Source organism: Prunus mume, linkage group LG6, assembly GCF_029339155.1.
Source record: "Prunus mume cultivar Tortuosa linkage group LG6, ASM2933915v1, whole genome shotgun sequence".
NCBI classification, from domain to species: domain Eukaryota; kingdom Viridiplantae; phylum Streptophyta; class Magnoliopsida; order Rosales; family Rosaceae; genus Prunus; species Prunus mume.
In genome coordinates this window covers 10,663,247-10,686,132 of record NC_142703.1, presented here as the reverse complement: position 1 = coordinate 10,686,132, position 22,886 = coordinate 10,663,247, and the positions used below count along the sequence as shown (strand labels likewise).

General features: G+C 37.2%; 4 protein-coding genes across 5 annotated transcripts; 1 reads left to right on the top strand and 3 right to left on the bottom strand.

Moving 5' to 3' along the window:
- Window positions 1-1,742: 1,742 nt before the first annotated feature.
- On the bottom strand, window positions 1,743-4,687 carry LOC103334316 (Phototropic-responsive NPH3 family protein). Its single transcript, XM_008237262.3, has 4 exons — window positions 4,464-4,687; window positions 4,127-4,193; window positions 2,778-3,950; window positions 1,743-2,503 (listed from the first exon to the last, which is right to left on the bottom strand). Exons 1-4 carry the CDS (start codon window positions 4,535-4,537, stop codon window positions 1,973-1,975), a joined length of 1,845 nt encoding a protein of 614 aa, XP_008235484.2. The 5' UTR covers window positions 4,538-4,687; the 3' UTR covers window positions 1,743-1,972.
- A 3,623-nt stretch (window positions 4,688-8,310) lies between these two features.
- On the top strand, window positions 8,311-10,636 carry LOC103334317 (BSD domain-containing protein). 2 transcript variants are annotated; one of them, XM_008237264.2, is made up of 5 exons: window positions 8,311-8,566; window positions 8,794-8,897; window positions 9,270-9,367; window positions 10,166-10,229; window positions 10,333-10,636. In XM_008237264.2, the coding sequence occupies exons 1-5, from the start codon at window positions 8,380-8,382 to the stop codon at window positions 10,387-10,389; spliced, it is 510 nt and encodes a 169-aa protein (XP_008235486.2). In that variant the 5' UTR covers window positions 8,311-8,379; the 3' UTR covers window positions 10,390-10,636. The 2 variants fall into 2 exon arrangements, with proteins under 2 accessions (XP_008235486.2, XP_008235485.2); XM_008237263.2 differs by lacking the exon at window positions 10,166-10,229 and having other exon boundaries at window positions 8,313-8,566.
- Window positions 10,637-11,790: 1,154 nt separating this feature from the next.
- Window positions 11,791-15,360, bottom strand: ICK6 (inhibitor/interactor with cyclin-dependent kinase). The gene is made up of 3 exons (XM_008237265.3): window positions 14,628-15,360; window positions 12,493-12,696; window positions 11,791-12,350 (listed from the first exon to the last, which is right to left on the bottom strand). The coding sequence occupies exons 1-3, from the start codon at window positions 15,149-15,151 to the stop codon at window positions 12,281-12,283; spliced, it is 798 nt and encodes a 265-aa protein (XP_008235487.1). The 5' UTR covers window positions 15,152-15,360; the 3' UTR covers window positions 11,791-12,280.
- A 4,071-nt stretch (window positions 15,361-19,431) lies between these two features.
- On the bottom strand, window positions 19,432-22,858 carry PRT1 (proteolysis 1). The gene is made up of 7 exons (XM_008237266.3): window positions 22,520-22,858; window positions 22,380-22,408; window positions 22,019-22,198; window positions 21,579-21,857; window positions 21,271-21,474; window positions 20,568-20,653; window positions 19,432-20,059 (listed from the first exon to the last, which is right to left on the bottom strand). The coding sequence occupies exons 1-7, from the start codon at window positions 22,591-22,593 to the stop codon at window positions 19,709-19,711; spliced, it is 1,203 nt and encodes a 400-aa protein (XP_008235488.2). The 5' UTR covers window positions 22,594-22,858; the 3' UTR covers window positions 19,432-19,708.
- Window positions 22,859-22,886: the final 28 nt, after the last annotated feature.

Below are 22,886 nucleotides of genomic sequence, written 5' to 3'. Positions count from 1 at the left end.
ACAAAAATATTTAAACCAAAATAATAGAGATTTACGATGTGCGTGAATCACATTTTCCTCAGTGTCAACGGCCGGCGGAAATCCCAAGGCCTTCCGTTTGGCTCATTACAGCTAATATTGTTGTTAATTAATTATGTTTTATGTAACACAGGCGATCCTGATGTTGCCACACACACTCAAATTCGTCCAATCCAATGCCATTGACGCTGCTTTACTTACTAAGCACCACTCATGCTTGGATAAAAAAAAATTTAGCACAACAATGTTAGATTCGCTAACTATTTATCCTGATTTTTGTAACTAATGTGTTAATTTCTTATTTGACCTGAATAAATCTAAAATAGATCCGGACATAAATAAATGAAACACTACCTCATCAGTTGAGATCTAAAAAGTTATTATAATAAGTCGACGCCTCTAGAACTACTCTCTCGAGCACCACCACATAGACGGTCACATTGTCATATTGCATAACAAATGAGTATATTGAATGCCAACATATAGTGTTGTTATTAGATAAGAGCCTATCACCAAGCAAAATACAGTGTGACAAACATACAAAAAATCTACTAAATTGTGATTACAGAGTCTATCTGGACAAAGGAATTCACATTCTTCCAGCCAATCTTTCATGCCATCCAAAGATTCTTCATAAGTTTTACCACCAAACTTTATCATCTAGTGAGTTGAGGAGGCCTATAAGAAGAAAACTTGAGCAGCCTGGTAGTTTCTCTTGCTTGAGTTTTTCTCTTAGCCCTGTTTGCCAAGAGAGCATTGAAATCAAATAGTGGCAATGGGAAGCATAACAAGGGAGGAAGAAGGTGTGCTCAAGTTGGTGCGTCCGGGGAGGTGTGTGGAGGTTCACAAGGAACCAATAACAGCTCAAGAGGTAATGAGAAAGTACCCCAGGCACTCCATAACTAGGCCAGACATCTTTGAGTTCCCATGGATTGTGGTTAAGGCTGAAGCAGTTTTGACTCCTGGAAAAGTGTTTTTTGTAGTTCCTAACCGCACGATTTATCAGCTGCTTAAAGCCCGAGAGCACGGTGACCAATCTTCTTCTTCTTCTTCCTCACAGCAGAGACAATCTGCTAAAGATCATGGTCACCATCCAGCATCAGAACAACTAACTTCCCTACCAAAGGCATATGCTGGCGTGACACCGAAGCATCAAGTGCAGAGACGAAGGCTTAAGCATCAGTTCTTTGCTTGTGCTACTGTAAGCCCTAGTGATGAAGAAGTTGACCCGGACAAAGGGCTCCAAACAGATTCCCAGGTTGGAGCTTGGCCAGGGTTGTCTTCCACAAACAAGAAAACTCACGGAAAATCTAAACAGAAGCCACAGATAAATTCAAAAAATAAAACTAGACATGGTAGAGCATATGACTACAGCAAGAAGAATAACATTACTGCCGAACTTGCTGGTCTTGAGATTACAGACAGTAAACAGGTCACCTTGTTGAAATCTTGTTTAAGAAAACCCGATAGTGCTCGTAATTCTCTTCGTCTTAAGGTAGCTTTTACCTTGCCAAACAAGCACGAGGAGCGAGTCGAGCGACAGAGCAAGATCACTCATTCTTGGATGCAATATCCAGACTACTCAAGTTGATTACTCTGACAGGCATTCTTTAAACTGTGTTTTTGTATGTTGACTGTGCACCAATGTTTTGTTACCTTACTAGATCAGATATATAGATTATAGTTTGATTTGTTTGTTCTAAATATCCAGTATAAACTTCATGTCAATCAGAAACCAATATAATGATTTAAAGTTTAAACAAATGTCAAAACTGTACTCACCCAAATTACAATCAAGAAGCTTTCCCTGCTATTGCTAACTCAAAGCACCAAATCTTATTTACAAGGTGGCCAAAAGAGGCATATTGAAGTAAAAAATGTCATAACAATTGAGCATGGCTTGCACTTACTCAACAAAGCATAAAAGTTTAGTTTCCCTGGTAATGTGGATTACCTAATCTGTGCTTGCACACGTTCTCTCAATCACTTTAGAATCAGTTCTATACGACTGCCTCGATGGAGAAGTGGATGCCCTTGAAGAACTATGTCCAAAGAAGCTCAGCTTGCCAATTTTCTTAGAGAAAGAACTCATAAATTTACGAGAATTGGACTTCTCCATGTCTCTCTTCATACAGACATGTTCTCTCTCAAGATCATTTAGTCTCATCCGTAACCGAGCTAGCTCAAGTTTTAGCTCACGGTTTTCTCTCCTCAATGATGCATAGTTGTCCCGCGGAGACATTGCTGCACTGAGTGCACCACTGCTGATCCGCCATGACTGGTGCATTGGCTTGGGTTCATCTTCACCTGAGCAGCCCAAGGAATTTCTGAGCCTTATTTGCTCAAAATAAAGCACTTGTACTATTGACTGCAGAGGGAGGCGCTCATTCTGTGCAGCGTGTGCACCAGCTTCTTGTGAGAGCTTTTGGAAATCAATCATTTTGCACAGCTTCTTCTTGTCTGTATCTGATAAGCCTTGATGGGCCTGTCACAAGCCAATGTTATGACAAGGGAACTAAAATTGTCTTCTTAATGACCTGAGTTATAAACTAGAAAAACAAGAAAATCAAGATTGTTTTTTTCTCGGAAATTGTTCAGATTTTACTTTTCATGTTCATTCTAGCAAGAGAGTGGTCAGGCAAGTCTTTGTTTTTCCCGAAGGGAACCAACAATTATCTACTCTATGCAACTGAAAATGTCTTCATTAACAAGTAAATTAGATTCACACCATTCCCACAGAAAAGATAAGAAAGACATACTTTTAAGTAAATATCAATGGCTCGATATAAACCATCATGAACCGTTCGTGCATGCTCGGGCAAAGCATCAGCAATGACTAGGAATTTAGCAAGCTTGAGGTTTGCATCAGGGGCTATTTCAGCAAGGTAATTGTCCAACAACTTTGAAACTTTAAACAAAGCAGTTTGGGACGGCGAATGAGGACTGTCTGATTCAAAGACAGAGCCATCTTCCATATCTTCTTCACTGTCGTCTTGCTGAGAAAAGTTAACTAAAATCCTATGCACTGTATCCACATCAAATAAAGTATCACCTGCGTGCTTGAAAGAAGGGATCAGAAGATCATCAAGAGTGGCAATATCCAACTGGGAGCCAATCCTCCTCTCCAGATCAAGTCTGCAAGCAATTGTGCAATCAAGCATTACAGCACTTCGCAAAAGCCCGAATAGGAAAGTAATCGGAACAACAAGTTTCTCAACGGGCAGAAGGCTGACAATTGTCTCAACCACAAGTTTTTCGTGTCCAGTTGAAGCTGGAATTACATCAACTTTTGTCTGGCCAGATGGGTTCCATAAGCTGGACTTCTTTGTCAACTCCTTCTGGGCATAGTTCACAAGAGATGCACCGATACTCTCAGGGCGAACTCCACGACACTTCATGGCTGTTATGACTCTTTGGTACAAGTCGACTCGAAGAACAGAAAGATCTTCTATCCACCAGTCCCCATCACACTTGGCTTGCCTGTTCATGTGAAGCCTCCCTGAGCTGCTGTACTCCAACCGCGAGAAGCTTGAAGCAATTTGCTCTACACAAGCCTTTGAGGCTATTGCATCAATGCAGCGGCTAACTATCTTCAGCTCATCAGCCAGAGGGAGTAAACTCTCACATTGCAGCAAAACTTCAACACACATTTCAAGGTTCTTGCAGACAATGCATTCAAGATATTCTTCAGCACGTGAACCAAGATTGTCTTTTGAGAACTCTTCAGTCATTTCAAGGTAATCAGAAGCACAGCAAAGCTGAGCAACATTTCCAGAAGTGATTTCAAAGTTGATACCATAACAGAACTTTGCTGCCAACTCAAATGACTCAGCACCTCCTGGTAGATGAAGAAGCTCTACTCTTGAGATATCAGAATCCCTATGTTCAGCGACTAACTTTCGGATTCGTCCACTTCGAGAAACAAGAGGAAACTGCATTCAAAAACAACATTGTCAAAACTCCATCAAGACAGTCAAAATACAAGTCATGTATAGCATGCTTTGATCACTGCATTAAAAGTTTATAGAGAGAGTCAGAGAGATCTGTTGGAAGAGCCATTTTTGAAGAATCGAAAAGTAAATGTAAATAGAACAACACAAATAGTTACCTTGTGTAGTGAGAAAGCCCCTCCATTCACTTGTATTGTAATATCACTGGGAACATCCCGGAAAATCCTACAAAATATAAACAGCCACACACTCATACAACAAACGATTGCAGCTATTTGAAAACAAAAAAGGTTCTCTTTATAGAATACATATCAACAAAACAATCACCAAAGCTTCCATCTTTTATTTTTCGATAATTAACACAACAAAGCACAAAAAAGATATCAAACACAAAACTGAAAGTATCACTCAGGCAATACAGTAAGAACAAGGTTACAAGTATTCAAGTGAATTACAGCATCAAAACACATCAAAAACAAAAAGAAACAAACAAACCATTCATTGTTTCGCTGCTGCCGCGAACTCTTAGCCAAGGAGAGCTGCTGTTGCTGCTTGTCACTGCGGTCCATGGAGAGAAAGAAGGCAACCCAAGAGAGAAAATTAATGGAATGTCAAGGCAAAGAAAAGAAAATGGTATTAGTGGGGTTAAGGGAGAGAACTGGGAAGAGAGACTGGAACCCAGTTGGAGATGTTGCTGTTGGTGAACTTCTTTGGCCATTTTTTTTTTCTTTTGTCAAACAGGTGGTGTTCAAACACAGATTGCAATTGTCCAAAGCAATGGGCCTCTTTGGTGGGTCATGCTTTCCTGCTTTTTTTTTTTTGGGTTTTAGTAGCACACTCAAAATCTTGCATAATCTCTTCCTGTTTTTTCTGATCTCTGTTGGATTTAATTTGTTTTTTAAATTAAAGGTGGTGCTGTTTTTCTCTGGTATAAATATTGTAGTGTAGCAAGGGAAAGAGGAGCACAGAAAGCAGGGGTTTGTAACTTTGTTCACAAATAGAGTCAAAACCTCTCATCACGAACAGGCAAAAAAGCGGGAAAGAAAAAAAGCAGTTCAGTTTGACAACTTTGACATATTTTACTTTACTTTTTGTCCCCTGTAAAAGTCTGTAAAAACGATAATAATAAAAAGTGAAAGATTCCTCCTCCTCCGCCGATAGTGGTAAAATGGTGAATTGTAGAAAGATGAGTTACGGACTTAAACATCATATATTTCAATTCTAAATCATGCAAAAACACTTCAATTTACTAAACACATGTGACTTACGAATATTTGCAAATTGCATATACTTAGAAGTTTATACCCTTTTACTACTTATAATTTTTTTACAATTAACCACTATGTTATGAATATTTTCTTCTATATAGTATTGTTCTTTTCTTATCGAATGGAAAATTATCCTCGCTTCAATAATAAAAACTCATGCATAAGGTTGATTTCAATATGTGATCATGAAATCCCGTGTGAATCAGCAAGGACTACCTTAAAAGGCTAAATACATGCACAAGTTTAATTTCATCGTCTTGTTAGACAAATACAACTAGATTCAAAAAGCATTTAGATCTGATTTGATGGCTCAACCTAAACTGTTAACAAAGAGAAACTAAAACGACTAAAACGAGCAACTTAACGGTGGAAAGTAAAATGAGGCATTCACCTTTTGGAAAAATTTTGCACCGTCCACGTGAGGAAGAGCAAACAAAGAAAAGGTCAAAAAGAGAAAAGGAACAAACAATGATCAAAATTTGGATAGGGAGGGAGTGAGGTGTGGTGTGGCCACTTTTGATAATTCTATGATTTATGATAATTACCCACCACCTGCGGTGGGCCAAATATGTTAGGGGTTTTCAATGTAAGGCAAGTGGCTTCCGACCACAGATTATTACATTTGGTATGATATATATCATTTGATTTGATATCATATCTTCCACTACCACCACCATCCCTTCGTTGTAGATGCGAACAAAAATAAAAATAAAAACTTTGGTTTTAGTCAAAGTCATTAAACCATGCGTGACATGCATTGTTTGACACAAGCATAAATAAGCTTCATGACCATGGAGAGCAGGATCCTAAAGTTAAGGATTGGTGGTCGATTTTTAATGAGTGCATTCTAAGGTTTGAATGCCTTTTTGACGTAGAAACAAAAATCTTGTGTTGTGTCAAATGACAACTCGTATTTTCTTAATTTAGCATCAACTCTGAAAATATCGAGTTCGATTCGAGATTATGCTTTGTTAGTATTAAAATTGAGCTAAGCTGTTTTATTTGATTTAGCTTAGTCGATTTAAAATGTTGAGGCGTTACTTTGATTCTGACCATATATATATATATGCAGATGCTTATGTTTTGCAGAAGTATTCCCTCAATAATTTGTGCCATACTGGGATACAGTCCATGGATAAAAAGGGTGAAGAATATTGAGGACTGAAGGCGTGCATCTGTTGGTGTGATGGCGAGGAAAAGACAGTTGCATCATTAGTACTTTTGCACGCGAAGTGTTTTTTACCAAGTAATTAGTGATATGCGACATAAACATATAATAAAGGCATCCTCCTACATTAATCAGTTAGTTACAATTTTCGTGTTCTGACTATGCATAATGCATCATCTCACTATATAATACTTTAAATCCTCACCCATTCTATCTATACACGCGAGCATGACAGTTAATATTAGAGGAGAACGAGTTTCATACATACACACTACCAATGTGTTATAGGGGTTCGAATTTGAAATTACTGATTTGCAATTCAATATATTGTTTCCACTAGGCTAGACTAGTGGCGGAGCCACCATGAGGTCAATGGGGTCAAACAACCCAATGGCAGTAATGGAAATGGGCTTCAAAGTCGTCGTTTGCTAGTGGTGCAACCCCTTAGAGTTGCCCACCAACTGCTCGACGAAAGTTCAGAGAAGGATAAGGGTTTTTGTTGGGATCTAATGGACCAAATCTTTTAGAATTCAACCTCTTTGTGAGGCCATCTGAAGATCTGTGCTGGGTGACGAAAAGGGAGGGACTGCGTTATGGGGATGGTTGGGGAAGAGTGGGGTGGGTTGTTTTTATTTTTATTTTTAGTTTTTTTATTATTTAATTTGTTTAGTAATTTTTAACTTTGAGAAGTCATGCACAATTTATCGAATAGCTATATAATCTTTTTCTTTTGCCATGAATTATGAATGAAATACTATTTTTATATTTTTACACTATGACCCCATGAATTAACAATCCTGAATTCGTCACTGGGTTAGAACCCTTCCACGTCTTTCTTTCTCTTTTATCAAAAGCAATGCTGGTATAAATAACGATAAATAGGTATTATGAACGAAAGTTAGCAAAGTCTCTTCTCTTAAATAATAGTGTAGATACTTATGAAGGACATGCACCTTTCACTGAATTGGACACCACCGAGACATGACACTAACCTCTTTGATTATTGATTTTTTGTTTGATCATAAAAAAATAATTCAAAGTTGCATCCCAAGCTCTATCAAGTTTCGATGCTTCCCATCTCTCAATTATTGGGGACCACGTTTTTTAGCTAGTCGTGCACCTTGGGCGGGTTGAGACTTAGACGGGGGCTACACCTTTTGATAAAATAGAGTTCACCTTGAGCTTGAGTCTCAACAATTTTCAATCGATCCCGATCGACATCAAGATAAGTTTAGATTGGGAGTTCATACCAACCTTTCAATTCAAATCTCAATTTGATTGACCTAATAATCACAACTCGTTGTTCATTGTTTGAGTAGATCCATCCAAACTCAACCCCGAAATCAATCATAACTCATCATCATCATAATTTAAAGGAAAATTATGAAAAGTAGCCAAATTTCGTTTACCTTTTAAAGTTTATTTATTTATATTGTTAAAATTTTATCGACCCGTTAGAGTTTGATTACTTGTTGAACGGTTATACTTAGAAACCATTAAAGAAAATTGAGGAAATGGAACTTACGTTTGTCACATCAACGCAAAAAAATAGGGCCCATGTTTGCCACTTTAGATTAGAATTTAAAATACCTACTAATGGTTTGTGTAACGGAGGATCTCTTTCGTAAATTTGAGTATCAGATTGCAGGATCTTCAAAGTTCATGTATGACTTTGTAAGGACCCAGTAGTTGATCCAAAAAATATACACGATAGAGTTTATTTTGAAAAGGGCCTAAAATGCAAAGAAGAAGCCCATCCTTGTTTATCTCTATTTTAAGAGCCCGTTAATAGTCTCAATCAATTCAAGCCCATATCCACGTCATATGTAATCGGGCCGTTGACCCATTTGACCATTGGCCAGCCCGCAGCAAGTTGTAACTTGTTACTTTAAGGCAGAAAGCAGCAGATCAGACGAACCGCAACAACACTACTCAGTCGTTCATTTCTCTGTTTTCACCATGCACTCTGTCGCCAATGGATTTGTCTTCGTGGTTCCGACGCAGCCTCTTAAGGAAGAGTGAAAAAACCAAAAACCCAGATCCCTCTGAGCGAACTCTCCTGCCCCGAAGTGAAGAAGAGCAGCAACTGGGAGTCACAGAGGAACTGATCGACCATGTCAAGTCTTTCACTTTAGACACTTTCAAGAATTTCCCTCTCCCAGGTATGCGAAAGGGAAGAGCTTTATGAATTTTTTGCTTGTTTCGGTTAAATTTGATATTGGGTTTTTTTTGGGTTCATTTGGTTTTGGGTAAATAATAAAAATCTTAAGCTGGGTTTCTCTGCATACATTTGAATCTGTTCATCAGTGTGCATAAATGGACTGTAATGGGTTCTTTCTTTTCTTGTTGATGGAATTAAATGTTGTACATTGAATTGATTACTGTGCAGATGATGAGGGAGCTGACAATTCTCCGACAACTTCGAGCAACGCTAAAAAAGATCTATCTGAATGGCAGGAAAAACATGCCACTCTTGTGCTCTCAAAAGCGAAGGTTGAATTCTAGCTTCTTGCTTGTCTTTATAGATTCTTGTATTTGATGTCAAATTCATAGCTCTGAAGTTGGTTTAACATGTGACTTTGTATATCAAGAATTACCCTTATAGAATCCTGCTCCCTGGCGTTAGAGGAATTTTCTCTAGCAACTAGCAATTTGAAATTACTTTCTAATTGGTTGGTGCCTTTGATTTTATTAAGTTTTTAGTACGAAAAGGACTGGTTTTAGTCCAGGAGCTCAGGAAATTGAATTAGACACTAAAAATGGATTTTCCAGGCACCACAGCTAGATTGCTTATAAGTTATATAACTTGGAGCTGCATCATACAACCCCTTACGAGCATAATTGCGGATCTTTCTTGTTTTTCAGGAACTTTCCCATCTGAGATATAAACTATGCCCGGGATACTTGAAGGAGCATCAATTTTGGAGAATATACTTTCTGCTTGTAAAGAAACAAGTGGCTGAGTAAGTATTTTATACGTTTTGGATTTTCAAGTATTTTGCATCAGCGTTATTTAATAAGAGCACGGTTCTGAATGATTGATTAGTTGTTGAGAGGATCTAGGAGTTTTCTTCTAAATGGTTTACTGTCAGATAGTATTCTGTATGAGTGACAGGACTGGAGGCTAGGTGATGAATTTCTATCTGATTTTTACACGAGTGTTTGGTCACCTACAGATTGCTCCTGATGGAGCTCTAGACTCTTATCCTCTTCCTATCATAAGGCCAGAAAAGAGTGTTTAGAAAATTAATCAAGCATATATTATCCACTAATCTCAACACTATTGAAAACTCTACATCCAGTTGGCGTTGGCTTAGTCAATCACATAGGCTGTGCACCTCCACCATTTGAATCTTCTAAAGAAAAGCAAACTGAGTTGACGTATCGAAATTTGCTTTGTTGGGAATCAGATAGCACCAAGCTCATGATTTAGTCTGACGTCGTAAGGCTTATAATGGATCTTGACTATCTTGGAAGTTTTTTGTTGACAACAGGATGATGTGTATGTAAAGGGTAATTTAAAAAGCATAATATGTTCCTGTCTTCTTTTTGAAAGATAGAGAACATCAATTTGCGGATACAAGCTAGAAATAGAGATGCATAAGAGTCCATGACTATATTTCTCCAAACATGTGTCGTTCTTCTTTTGAACAAGTTCCTCTAGATTATGTTTAGTATCTGCATATTGGCCAACATGATAATGAGTTATCCCAACAAACATTCATGACTGAGTTTGTTCCTTAACAAAAAATTCATTCAAGAATTAACGTGATAAGAAGACTGCTTTGGAATAATGAAAGTTGCTTCCTCATACAACTATCTTTGGTATGGACTTTTTTCTTTTCTTTTAATTATCGTTGTTAGCAACTTGGTTATTATTTTAATATGCGCACACTCATTAAACGTGGTTTCCTGATTTGATTATCAGATACGAGCTGCGTGCCATACAACTAGCGAGGCTGAAAGAAATGGCAGTGGAGAATGAGAAGTCTACAAATTCCATTGCATATGAAGTTGAAATGTCAGAGGCAAAGCAGGGAGCAAGCTTCGCCCTTCCAACTCCATAGCTTTATGCATTTCTTTTTAGGAGTAGGAATGTATTGGCTAGTCGACTGACTGATCCACTGAACAGAAACGTATTGGAAAAATGTAGAATCGTTTATGCATTCATTTTCTTTTTCTTTTTTTATTTGCGCAGACGAAATAGTAGTTTCTTAACGGCTTTCTTATTAGAGCTTCTCCAGTAAGGATTTTATATTGAGATTGGTTAAAGATTTCTAATCTCAGTCATCCATGAGTAATGGGTTACATAATTCACATACATGTGATCCAATGGCTGAGTTTAGAAACTAATCCTCAACATAGTTTTATTTACTACATGCAAAATCATCACTGTCTTTGTTTGACTTTCCAATGGTTGATTCCTTTAAGAATTGTGGAGACCTTCTGAAGATACGTCAGAGAGGCAATGTTCTTTTTGGATCTGATGAGGATATATAATGTTTGAAATGGCATTGAGCCTCAACCTGGGCTGGCTTGGGTTATGTATGGATAAATAATTCACATGCATTGGTCGGATTTGATATTATTCAACTATCTATAGATCTTCCGGGTTCGTCCAAAAAAAAAACACAAAGAGATCTTTCGGGATCTTCTATATTGAGAGGGTTCAATCCAATTGCCCATAATAGCTTTGTAATTGATCGAATGGCTATTAAGGACTCCGCATTATTGTTCTTGAGTTCACCTTTTTCTCTTTTACTACTTGGCTACCCTTGCAAGTGGATTTCAAGCTTTTACTATACCGCCAAATTCACTGGCAAGTGGCAACACCTTCTTGCTCTCTGAGGCATATATTCTTTCAAGTACAAAACAAAGTGGTGCAAAATCGAAAAACCACACATCCATTTGGACTGGATAGCAACAGCCAAAAACCTCACAAAATCACAAAATCTTCTACTTGTGATGAATTCACTGCAGAACCGTACCATGTCCCCATGTGAACTTAAGAAGAAATAAATAAAATTAAATAAAACTCAATCCCCACAACTCTCTATGGTATACACATTCATGGTTTCATGCATGCTCAGTTCAGTAAATGCCCACTTGATTGACATACTGTTTGCTGGCTAAACAGTATACTTAATACCAAGGGATGTATGATTTGTTTTCTGTAGATTAGAAAAAGAAGAGAACCAATTAAAAATTCTTAGTTTGAATTTAACCAACCAGTCCAATTGGCTCCACGGATCACCCCATACAAGAAGTTAAAATAAGCAAAAGCAGAAAGCAATCTTACATATCTAACAAGGAAACAACCAAATCAGAAAGCTATGTCACTTAAGATTCATTCACTTACTTGGATGGAAACATCAACATCAAGGGCCATACCAAAAGTGCAGGGTTATGATCAATTTAATTTAGTCATCAATAGAATGCGAGAAAGAAAGGAGTTACATTTATTTCCAAAGAGCACATGCGTTCTTTGAGTCATCACTACCTAAATATAGACAAAGGTTAATTTCAGAGAAGAAAAGGTGAAAATCTAGCAATTAGATATACCCCCCCTTAAAAATGACACCGACAGAGTCACAAGCCACATAAAACATTCATGCGAAAGACCATCCACTCTTTTCCCCAATCTCTTCTCAAACGATCCCTTCATTCTTGATCTACGAATGTGGTTTTATACTCTAAGGGCCACTTTCATAGCTCTGTTATTAATCATCAAATGACGCTCATATCAGTTCCCTTGATATGGGCTTAAAAGGTTATTTAGGATGCTGCACCCGTTCATTCCCAGTGCTTCCTTCGAATGCTCAACAAGAAAACAACTAAAAGACTTGGTATCAGAACCTGAATGATAGAGGCTCCGCTTAGGGAATCACTTGCTCCCATTCATATCTTCCGGGAAGGGGTAAATCACTGGTGATGTCAAAGTTGTATCTGAGAAAATCCAACAAACAAATAAGAGGATTTCATGGTATTCGTGGGTGCATGTAGCCCACCATTGCTAATCTATCTGCACTACAGAATAAAACATAAATCAAAATCAGTTAAAGTTAGTCCTGCAGTTTAAGTAACATACTTCTCAAGGAAAATTCTCTGTTGCTCCTGCTCGTGTTGGGCAAAGAACTCCTCCATCTCCAGTGTCGTTGGGATATTTCTTTGCATATCATTTCTAACCCTCCGGTGAGTTGCAACAGAACTTGTCCGCCTTGTGGTGGAACCGGGGGTTCCAATAGTGTTTGACTCCCTTATGAAGCTGCATGGTGTGCTTTCTCTGGTGTTCCTGTATAGAAACATGACAAAAATCAATAATAACTCTGCAGCCTTGCATCTAAACATTATTCACACATACAAAACACCCTTCATGTAAAATCTTATGCCAGCATTAGACTAGACTCCCGACAAAACTATTATTACCCCAGCCTTCCTCCATCCTTCAGAAAGTATACTTCTTTTGTGTCCTTGACAAAAATATTATTCGCACTTATAAGCATGACAACTTAAATAGTATCAAAAAAGAGAAGAAAAAAAATAAGTGCATTGAATAAAACAAGCTCCATTTTGGCAGCGTATGCAATACAGAAAAAGCACGAGATCTGCAACTTTTTGTCATCTACTACTAACCACAAAACTGAGTGCCCAACATAAATCACTGAAACTGGGCCCCATGAAAATGATAAGTTATTGCTAACACAAATGAAGCGGAAGAGCTATTGCTGTCAGTACTGCAAAAGATAATTTTATTTTTTCCTTACTTCATCATTATGGCACGCCTGCTTTTCAGATATGCTATTTTGCAAATTAAAAGAGAAATAATCAAGCCGGAGAAAATGGATTTTTACCCCGAATACCAACCAATAATTTGTCCCTCTTCTCGTACTAGTACTAACAGATGCAAAAAATGTTTCTAGTTAATTACCAGGTTGATAAGCAACTTTGCAGGAGATCATTGAGGGCCTAAACTAAATTGACAATGGCCTCTAACGATAACCAAAATTCGACTTTGATACTAACTCTACATAGATACTGCACAAATATTAATCAGCAATTAATATGGAAAAGTAACATTTTTCGTTTTTTTGTTTTAATTTTTTATGAGCAAAAGTTCAGGAGGGAGGGGATGCTACCCCATTCCAGGGCCATGGCATACCAAAACCTCTTTGAGGGCTTACAGAGAGAGTCTTAGCCCTTTTTTTAGTTTTTACAAATTACCAACCAAAAGAGATTGTCGGCAGCATACCAAAACCTCTTTGAGGACTTACAGAGAGAGTCTTAGCCCTTTTTTTAGTTTTTACAAATTACCAACCAAAAGAGATTGTCGGCAGCAGGACTCCAACCTAGGCCTTGATAACTAAGAGAATGATTCTTAACAGTACAACCAACCCTCATTGGCTATTTTTTGAATTATTCTTTAAAATGGAGCTTGATACTAACTCTACATAAATAATGCACAAATATTAATTTGCAATTAATATGGAAAAGTAGCCTTTTTGAATAATTCATTGAAGCACCTCACGTGTCACAAACATCACTAGCCTTTTTATCATAGCATTAATGCATCAAATGAAGGTGAAAACACAGAAATCAATCAAGTAGTAGGACGCCCCAATGGTCGAGTTCAATTTATATATGTTTGTGGTGGTCTAGTACCTCGAAAAACACACAAAAAACACAAAAATCAGATGACAACGTAAATATCCCATCTTCTTATGTTCTTGCAGTAGCCTGGTAGTCTAGCTTAAAAAGATAAGGGAAATGACAACACATAAAACAACCACTGAAAAATACAAACCACGAAAAGCAAATGACTGTGACGGTGTGACCCAAAAGCCAAAGCAAAAACGTTTCAAGGGTATACCACAAGGTGTCAAAAACACAACCCGTTTCATGAGAGGGAAGAGATCAAGGGAAATTCACTTTTTCATGAATGAAAAGAAGCCCATATCTTTTCTTCCGTGTTTTTTTTCTTGAAATTTATTATAAAAGTAAACACAAAAAGTAACCAAAAAATATTATATTGACACAAACTTTTCTTTTCAATTTCAAGAAATGCTGACACAGTTAACCCCACCATCACTAACAATTGCAGAAAATCATATTTCATAAACAATAGGCAAAAGGAGACAGTGAAAACAACAGAGCCATTCTTCAAAAATGAAAAAACAAACCTCATTTCAACCCACTTGAAATAACACACAAAGAAGCAAAATTTACCTGTCTCTGGCTTCATACTCCAAGTTGTTTTCCCCAAATGACGCCTCAACGCCCAAATCGCTACCATACTCGGCTTCATTTCCAAAATTACCAAAACACCCTTCCCCGTCCTTCTCCTTTCTCTCAACGGACTCAGCCCAGCCAGAGTCCAACGACGAGCCCACACTCAACCTCGAATTGGGCCTCGAATCCATGGCCCTTCTTCGGCTTTCTCCACAACACCCTCTGGGCTTCTCCAAGGGCTCAGCTTCGCTCTGGCTCTGCTTCTTGGCGACGTCGTTTCGCAATGGGGGTTTCTCGAGACGGCGACTCCTGAGCTGGAGATAATACAAGGAGGAGGTATCTGGGTCAGGTTCCACAGAGGGCGATTGGTTTTGGTTCTCTTGCTTCTGTTGTTGCTGGAGTTTTTGGAGGGCTAGGGTTTTGGCTCTGGTTCGAACGCCGAGAGAGGACTGCGGTGAAACGGAAACCTCCATCACGGCGACGTCACCTGAGATTTTAGATTTCTTCATGTACTTCCCCATCTCTCGGCCTAGGGCCTCTATCTCACAGTCAATTTTCTTTCTTCCTCTGTTTTTGTTGTTGTTGGGTTTTAAGGTTGGGTTGAATGAGAGCGACTGTGAAAGCGGTGACGAAAGAGAGGGGAGAGAGAGAGAGAGAGAGAGGGACCAATTTTGTAAGCTGAGGTGATGACTAGAGAGAGAGAGAGAGAGAGGGGGGGTTTTGGGGGGAGAAGACTGAAATGAGAGGGAAAGAGGGAAGAAAAAGTTAGGGCTGGGGTTTAGGGAACAGTGGTACTTTATATCTATATTCTCGTCGTATTTTCATTATTTACCCCTTCCCTCTTAAATGATTTTTGTGTGGACCCATTTCTATTTTCTTTATTTTATTTTTTATTTTTTATGATAAGTTTATTAATTAAAAACAAAAATATTATCTTAATAAAATTTCATATAAAGATTTTATCTTTTTCACTAATAAAAAATCCTAAACCCTAAAACCCTAAAAAAACCAATTGTTATGGATTTGCATGCAATTTTATTAATTTCATATAGAAATTATGGGTTTTTAAGGGGATATTAAATTTTTTTGTTTTATTTTACTTTTTTAAGGATCTTTCATATTAAGAGGGTCGATGAAACACAATAAAATTCAATTAAATATTAGAAAACAAACAAGGAGGTAATAAGGGTCAATTAATGTTTAATCCAACTAAAATTTCCTTATATTCGATAAGAAAAATAAATGTTACTAATTCAAGGAGACAACTTATTCAAGTGAAAACTAATTCAAAGTCTTCCACTTTGAATTGGACTAAGTTGTGCAAAGTCTTTAAAGTCTCTCAAGTCTTCAATTATGGAAGCAGTAAAGGAAATTTCTCCTGCTTAATTAATGGAGATGGAAGTTTAGGATTACATCAATATGCTTTGTTGACTATAAAACTCTAAGCCATTCGCAAATTACATTAACCAGTAATTTGTTAGGATTCAATATCCTATGTTTGAAAACTAGTCTATATCGAAATGGTTTATAAACTATGAGTGGCGGAGCCACTCTTAGACATGGAGTGGCCTTGGCCTTCCCATATTTTTATCCCTCTTTTATTATATTATATATAATATATAGAATTTGTAATAAACAACTTTGAATTTAAGTTAAAATTTCCTCTAAAACGAATTAGACCTAAGTCAATTAGAAATATTTAGCTATAAACATATAATTATTGAATACTTAGGTGTTTTATATATTTGTATTCTCTACTTCGGTCCTCCCAACTTTACAATTATAGCTCCGCCGAGTTTATAAGGGCAAGATCTACTCATGAACTCGTAGTTATTTGGTATCAGCCATGGCTACACGAAAGTATGAGCACCAGCAGCGGAGCCAACATGGGACTAGTGTGGTCTCAGGCCCCCACTCCACTTTAACATATTTTATTAGACTAGTTTATAATATATTAGATTAGTTTTGGGATATTTACTCTAAAATAAAATAATATATTAGGTTCTTTTGGTCTACAAATTAACCATAAAATTTCTTGATATCTCTTCTACGTACTCATCTCCTTTAAATATTCTAGGTTGTTTTAAGACATTTGCACTAAAACTCCTAAAGTTTTAACCTTTATTTATCTTCCTCTTTTGTTTAAAGCTTTGTGAATTTTTTATTGTCCTCATTTTTTATGTATGACTTGGGTTCCTTAATATTGCACTTCATGAACTCCTTATTTTTCTATTTAGTTTCTCTGTTGGAATATAAATGATTAATTTTTAAGTCTTTAATAGTGTAGATAATGAAATTAGTATTTAATCAATTTAAAATATGAAATTCATAATAATTATGAAGAGAAGACAAATTTTATGAAGCCCCCCTCTAATGTGAAACCTGAGCACCATCCTTGCAAGCCAGTTTTGTAAGTTAACAGAAAAAAATAAATTGTGAAAGCAATATGAAAATTTATATGCCATTGCTTTGCATTAATAAAGCAAACAGTAATTAGTTGAAAGTTTAACATCCCACTAAGCAAGAGTATTTTTGTATTATTTCATTTTAAAAGTGGATAACTCAATGAAAAATGACTTTGATCAATAGTTTACGGTTCGAACCTTTATGACACTTTGTCAATATATGCGAGAAAATATCACTCGTATCAAAATTCTCTTATAAATATCCAATAAAGAAACTGAAAGAAAAAAAATCAATTATTTTTCCTTTGTTCGTACAAATTAGAAAATCAAATTTCGAAGAAGCATTGTTTAGAGAGAAGCGTAGGTAAAGGTAGGTGATGTGGACTAATAATTTATGCCTACCTATTTACTCTATTTTGTTTGGGGGGTTAGTCAAATTTCAATCTGAGATTAAGGCAGATTTGATGTGTGAATTTGAAAGAGGTTGGTTTGTTTCCCCAACCTAAAACAAAATCATTACCCAAAAATAAAACAAAAACAAAAACAAAAACAAAATCATTACAAACTTTCACTTCTGAGAGTTTCTTGAAATGCTCAAAAAACTGTTTAACATGATGATGTTGATTTGTCATTGGCTTTATGCCTTTAATTTAGATTAATAAATTAAACTTTTCCCCCGAATTTATGGCTTTTTAGTTTTTAGTACAAAAATTTGTGTGTTTAAGCGCAAACACCAATGCATCAACCTCAATTTAATTCCTTAAAATGGTAATACCGGCATCGTAATGGAATCTTTTTATTTCCTCCCAAAATTTCCCGCCAAAACTCTGTCATCTCATTGGTGCAATCAGAATGCAGCTACCGGTCCACCTCACAATCAAATGCCAATTTATTTTTTGACTTACTTTTTTTAAATAAATAAAAAAATTAAGAAGAGAAGGTAATGCAGAATCAAATTATTGAAAGACCCCACCCACCAACACTTTCATATTGAACATACTTCTTACTTTTATCCACACAAATTTTGGTAGTTATTTGGTTACATATAAATGATTGTCGATCGTTAATGTATGTGAATTCTTTACGTAACAACGATAAATAGTCGTTTACATATATATTAGAGCTACGGAAGCAAAGCTCTTGAAATTTGAACTAAGATAACAAAACAAAATGTGGAAAGAGTCGGAGGGTAAAGCATGAAAAGTTGTAAATTTTATTTGTATTTTGTTAAACTTGAAAATCCGACGAATGCCATATTTTAAGGTCATTTCAAAGACCAACCAAACACTAGGTATGAAAGTTGTTAAGTTAATGTTGAGAGAAAAAATGAAAATCAAACACCCTATTAGATAATATTATATGAGACATGTTATGTGACATTCGTGAGTAACTTCTAATCGTAAATACATGTGAATCCTACAATTGTTCTCACATACATCAATGGTTAGAATAAGTGATGCGCCAATGCCCGTTATCGACCCTAAGCATTCCCCTAAGTAGCACACGTGGAAGCTAATGGAATTTACTTGTTCCCCAAGACCCTTTAAACTAGTATTGTTCAAACTTCCAAGGGGAATCTCCTAAAAACCCCAAACCAGAATAGTCCATGATGACACAAATTTCACAGCGTCCGTTCCCTCTGATTTTTAACCTTCTTTCCACCGGGCTCTGTTATTCTTTCCCTAGGGGGGCCAACTGCCGCACAGGTGGCTAACGTGTGGACTGCTCTACCCAATCATCACTCCCTCTCTCACTCACATCTCCAAAACTATTTTCAATCGTTTTTTCACGTCCTCCCGCTTCCCTTCTCTCTCTCTCTCTCTCTCTCTTCAGGTGCCCATTTTGCCTTTCATTCATCACGGGTGTAAAACATCGCGTGATATGTAACCCAGAAAAGATAAAATAAAATATCGCGTGATATCACCGCTTGCGTAAATCGCGGTTTCCGAGGAGGCTGGTGGTGACAGTCGGAGGAGCAATCACGCACTGACACTCATCAACTACACTGACCCTCCCAGCCAATCAGAGGGCAGGTGGCTCCTCCTTCCCACGGGTCCCTTGTTTCTGTCACTGACACGTAATTTCAACGGGCTCCGTCGGTAGATGTTTGGCCCGACCTGTAGCCACTCATTCAATTTATTGGCCTTCTCTTCTCATGTATTTTTAAAAAATTTATGTTGTAATTTAAGTGATTAAAAACAGTTATTCTAATGGATGATTAGGTCGGAGCGACTCAACTTCGTTTAGTTTGTGTTAAGTAGTTGTGGTGTTTCCAGCTCATTGAAAAAAAACCGTTATCCTTGAAAACTAATTACATTTGTCCGAAGAGTCGGCCGCGATGTCATGTGTTCAAATCCCTTCGACAATAATACAGAATTTTGAAACCAATTACTGTCGTTTTTGTTGGACTACAACTACAAATTTCATCTATTTGCATAAATTTACATACACTTAAAAGAAAAATACGTTTTCTAAATGCATACATATGAATGAATGTTGTATAGACCAACCAAAGTTCTAAAACTGTACAATCATGCTTCTTGATATGAACCCTAAACAGAAATTTATTAATACTCGGAAGCACAGCATTTTCAATAAACACTACTGTATTCCAAAACTCTACATTTGAATACGTAACTACTAAGCTGCGGTTTTGCTGGTTTTAATCATTTCTCAATCTGAGGTTAAAGACTCATCTTGTTCATCTCCACTACTAGTGGAGGGAGCATGGGCAGCTGATCTATTCTCAGCATCTTCCGGAGCATCAGGAGAAATGGTTCCTTCTGAACTAATACTAGCAATAATGAGAGCAAGAGAAATATCATCTATGTCTCCGATCACTAGCTTTAACTGATTACGAATCGAGTCCTTGCGTACAAGCTTAAACCTGTGTTCCGGTGTATGCTGCTGATTAAATCGACCTGGAAGCTTAGAATTGGTGTTATAACAATGGCTGCAAAGGTCGAATCCTTTTTTCTCGAAACAATCTAAGCAATTGTATCTATCCCCAATGATGGGAAACATCTGCAGGCAAAAACCAAGATGTTACTGAGCTGCGGAAACTTTATATACGGTGACAATGAGCAGGGAAAAAACAGAAGAGAAAGACTGATCTAATCAACCTCCCATTTTACGCAAACGTAAAGCAAATATAAATGAAAATGTCTAAGTACTTCCACGAGAATTGAAATGTTAGAAGATTTTTTTTTCTTTCCAAGAAATGTTATAAGATCATTGGATCTTATATTATCACAATGTCAAAGTTGCAGGTCCGCAGTGAGAATATTATGCCCACTTTACACACGCTTAACATAACAGAAAATGAATTAATAAATATTTTAGTCCAAACAGTTTTAGCATGTATCAACATCTCGTCCAAAAGATTGGTTTAAAGTTTAAATATCCACATTGCATTGCCACAAACACATGAACAATAAAGCGAAAAAGATGTTTTGAAAATGTATTGAGCAGACATGTCATGCCACTAAATCGAAGCATAAATGTTCAGGGAAAGGGAGAGCTAGAAATTTACCCCACAAGAATCACAACCAAATCTTATGTGAACTTGGTCAGACCATGGTGATAACTTCTTTCTTTGCGTATCAGCTTTTGTTGCACCTGCGAGGATACACCAACAATATAACTGGAAAATGTAAGATATGACGAATTCACACCATAGCACTAGAGCAGTATAGCAAATAAGCTCAATCATAAGATATATATCAGCAACATCAAACCCAGGTACAATTTTTGCGTATCATTCTATGGTTGATACTAAGGCGAAAGTGACAGAAGCAATTTAGTTTCTGAGGTATTTGATAATTGCAAGCCTTGATTAAACAAGTTGGAAATCCTTTATGTATTATTGCTTGTTGTGCAGTGAAGGTCAAAAATCTTCCATTAATCATATTTATAGGTTTGTAATTTAGCTTTGTTAGTGAAATAACCATCCAAGAAAAGTAGCAACCTATGTAAATTGATGTAATACTTCCAATCGGTTAGCAAATAAGATTTTGAGAGGTTATTCATAAACTACATGCTCTCAGCCTAGTATGCCTAAGGAATACTAGGGGCAAAGCATATAAACTCTTCTTCATCTATTTTCAAATGCTATGCTAAATTAAACTAAAATTAAACAGCACAAGTACTACAAATCATGCGTAACCGATGCATGATTCTATATCTAATAAACTTAATCATCAGAATCAAATGGAATTGAGCATTATTGGGCTTACAGGCATTTGGGTTCTCATGCTTGGAATCAGCTTGTTTAAGCTGTACAGCAGCTCTTCTAAGTGCATATTCTTTTGGAAATTGCTCCTCCAGAAAGTGTCCAAGCACCAAACAAATTTTTGGAAATCCTGATGGATGAGAACTTTGACAAACGACACATCTAAGCATCTGTTCATCTGGTTTAACAATGCAACTTTCACAATATACTGTACAGTGAAAACAAAATGAATATTAGAATAACTGCACATACCAATTCAGAACAGAGGACTGAAACCTGATAACATATAATAAATTTGAGTGTTCAACGTACCGTGGCCACAGTTAAGAACCACAGGATGAAACGACAGTTGCTTGCATGCGGCACATATCGCATCAGCAACTGAAATCCGGTCGCCACTTCCGCTATCCATGTTTAACAGGAAATTCTTTTCTTCATCAGCAACATTCCCAATTCCGTCATAATCTCCACCATGGGTTTGCTTAGGACCAGCTGTGCCATTATTCTGAATATGTAAGTCTTGACTAGCTTGTGAGCTGCATCCGTGTGCATCTAACAGCGGCGAGAAGCAGCCACTTCTCTTCTCTTCCTCTGCAACATTCAAAGGTAACAATAAACGCAATCAGAATTTTATGAAAACTGACCAAAGTGAAAGCAAATATGATCGTTAGTTAGAACAATTGAAGCCAAGAAGAATAGAACAAGATAAGAAGAAGAAGTTTAAGAGGATAAAAAAATGAAGCAGAGCATACCAAGAATTTGCAATTCCCTTCTCTTATAGGCAACAGGGTACTTCTTGAGTAGCAAAAAATGAAGCATTTGACAGATGGTTGGAAAATGATTATACTCATGCCTACAAAGCGGACACTGAGATTGGCCTAGACTGCTCATCGATCTATGCACACACCAGAAACACGAAACGTGACCACAGGCTGCAACCCACAATAAAAATACATAAACAAAAACAATCAAATAAACATTTGAAATCAAATAATCAAAATTATTTGATGATACGATATATGTGAGTTTGCAGTAGCCCTAGACTTGGGTGTTCGTGTGTGTTGTTGGTGACTCATGTTCATGAAATTTAAGCAACCAAGTATGCCGACTTACAGAGCACTATAGGCTTGTAAAGAAGATCCCTGCACCGTCCAAAAAACAAAAATGCACAGAAATCAGCATAAGCAAACGCAATTGTATTTACACAGCAAATTGCTCAGAATTCAGAGAGTGTATAGATTTGGGATACTTACAAACAAACGCAGCAGATGAAGGAATCGGGGATTTCCTCCTGTTCAACGCCGAGTGAAATTTGATTGTCGTCCATTGAATAGATATGGTGGCTAGCGCTGCGAAACCCTAGAGTTGGTAGAGAGACAGAGAGAAGCAGAGGAGGCAATGAAGGTGCGAAGATTCTACACACACAGATTTGTTAGCTTCCTCTGTTAAACGTCACGTCTCAAATATGGCGGTAACTAATTAGTTGGAAGGCGAGGCGTGTTTGTTGTTGTGGAAGTGCTCGGTGTACCCATAAAACGGTGGTTGTTCTTGTCATATACAACTGGTATTCGAGGGATCGAAAGCACGAGATTAGTTGTTTACACCAGTTGTAAGCAATGT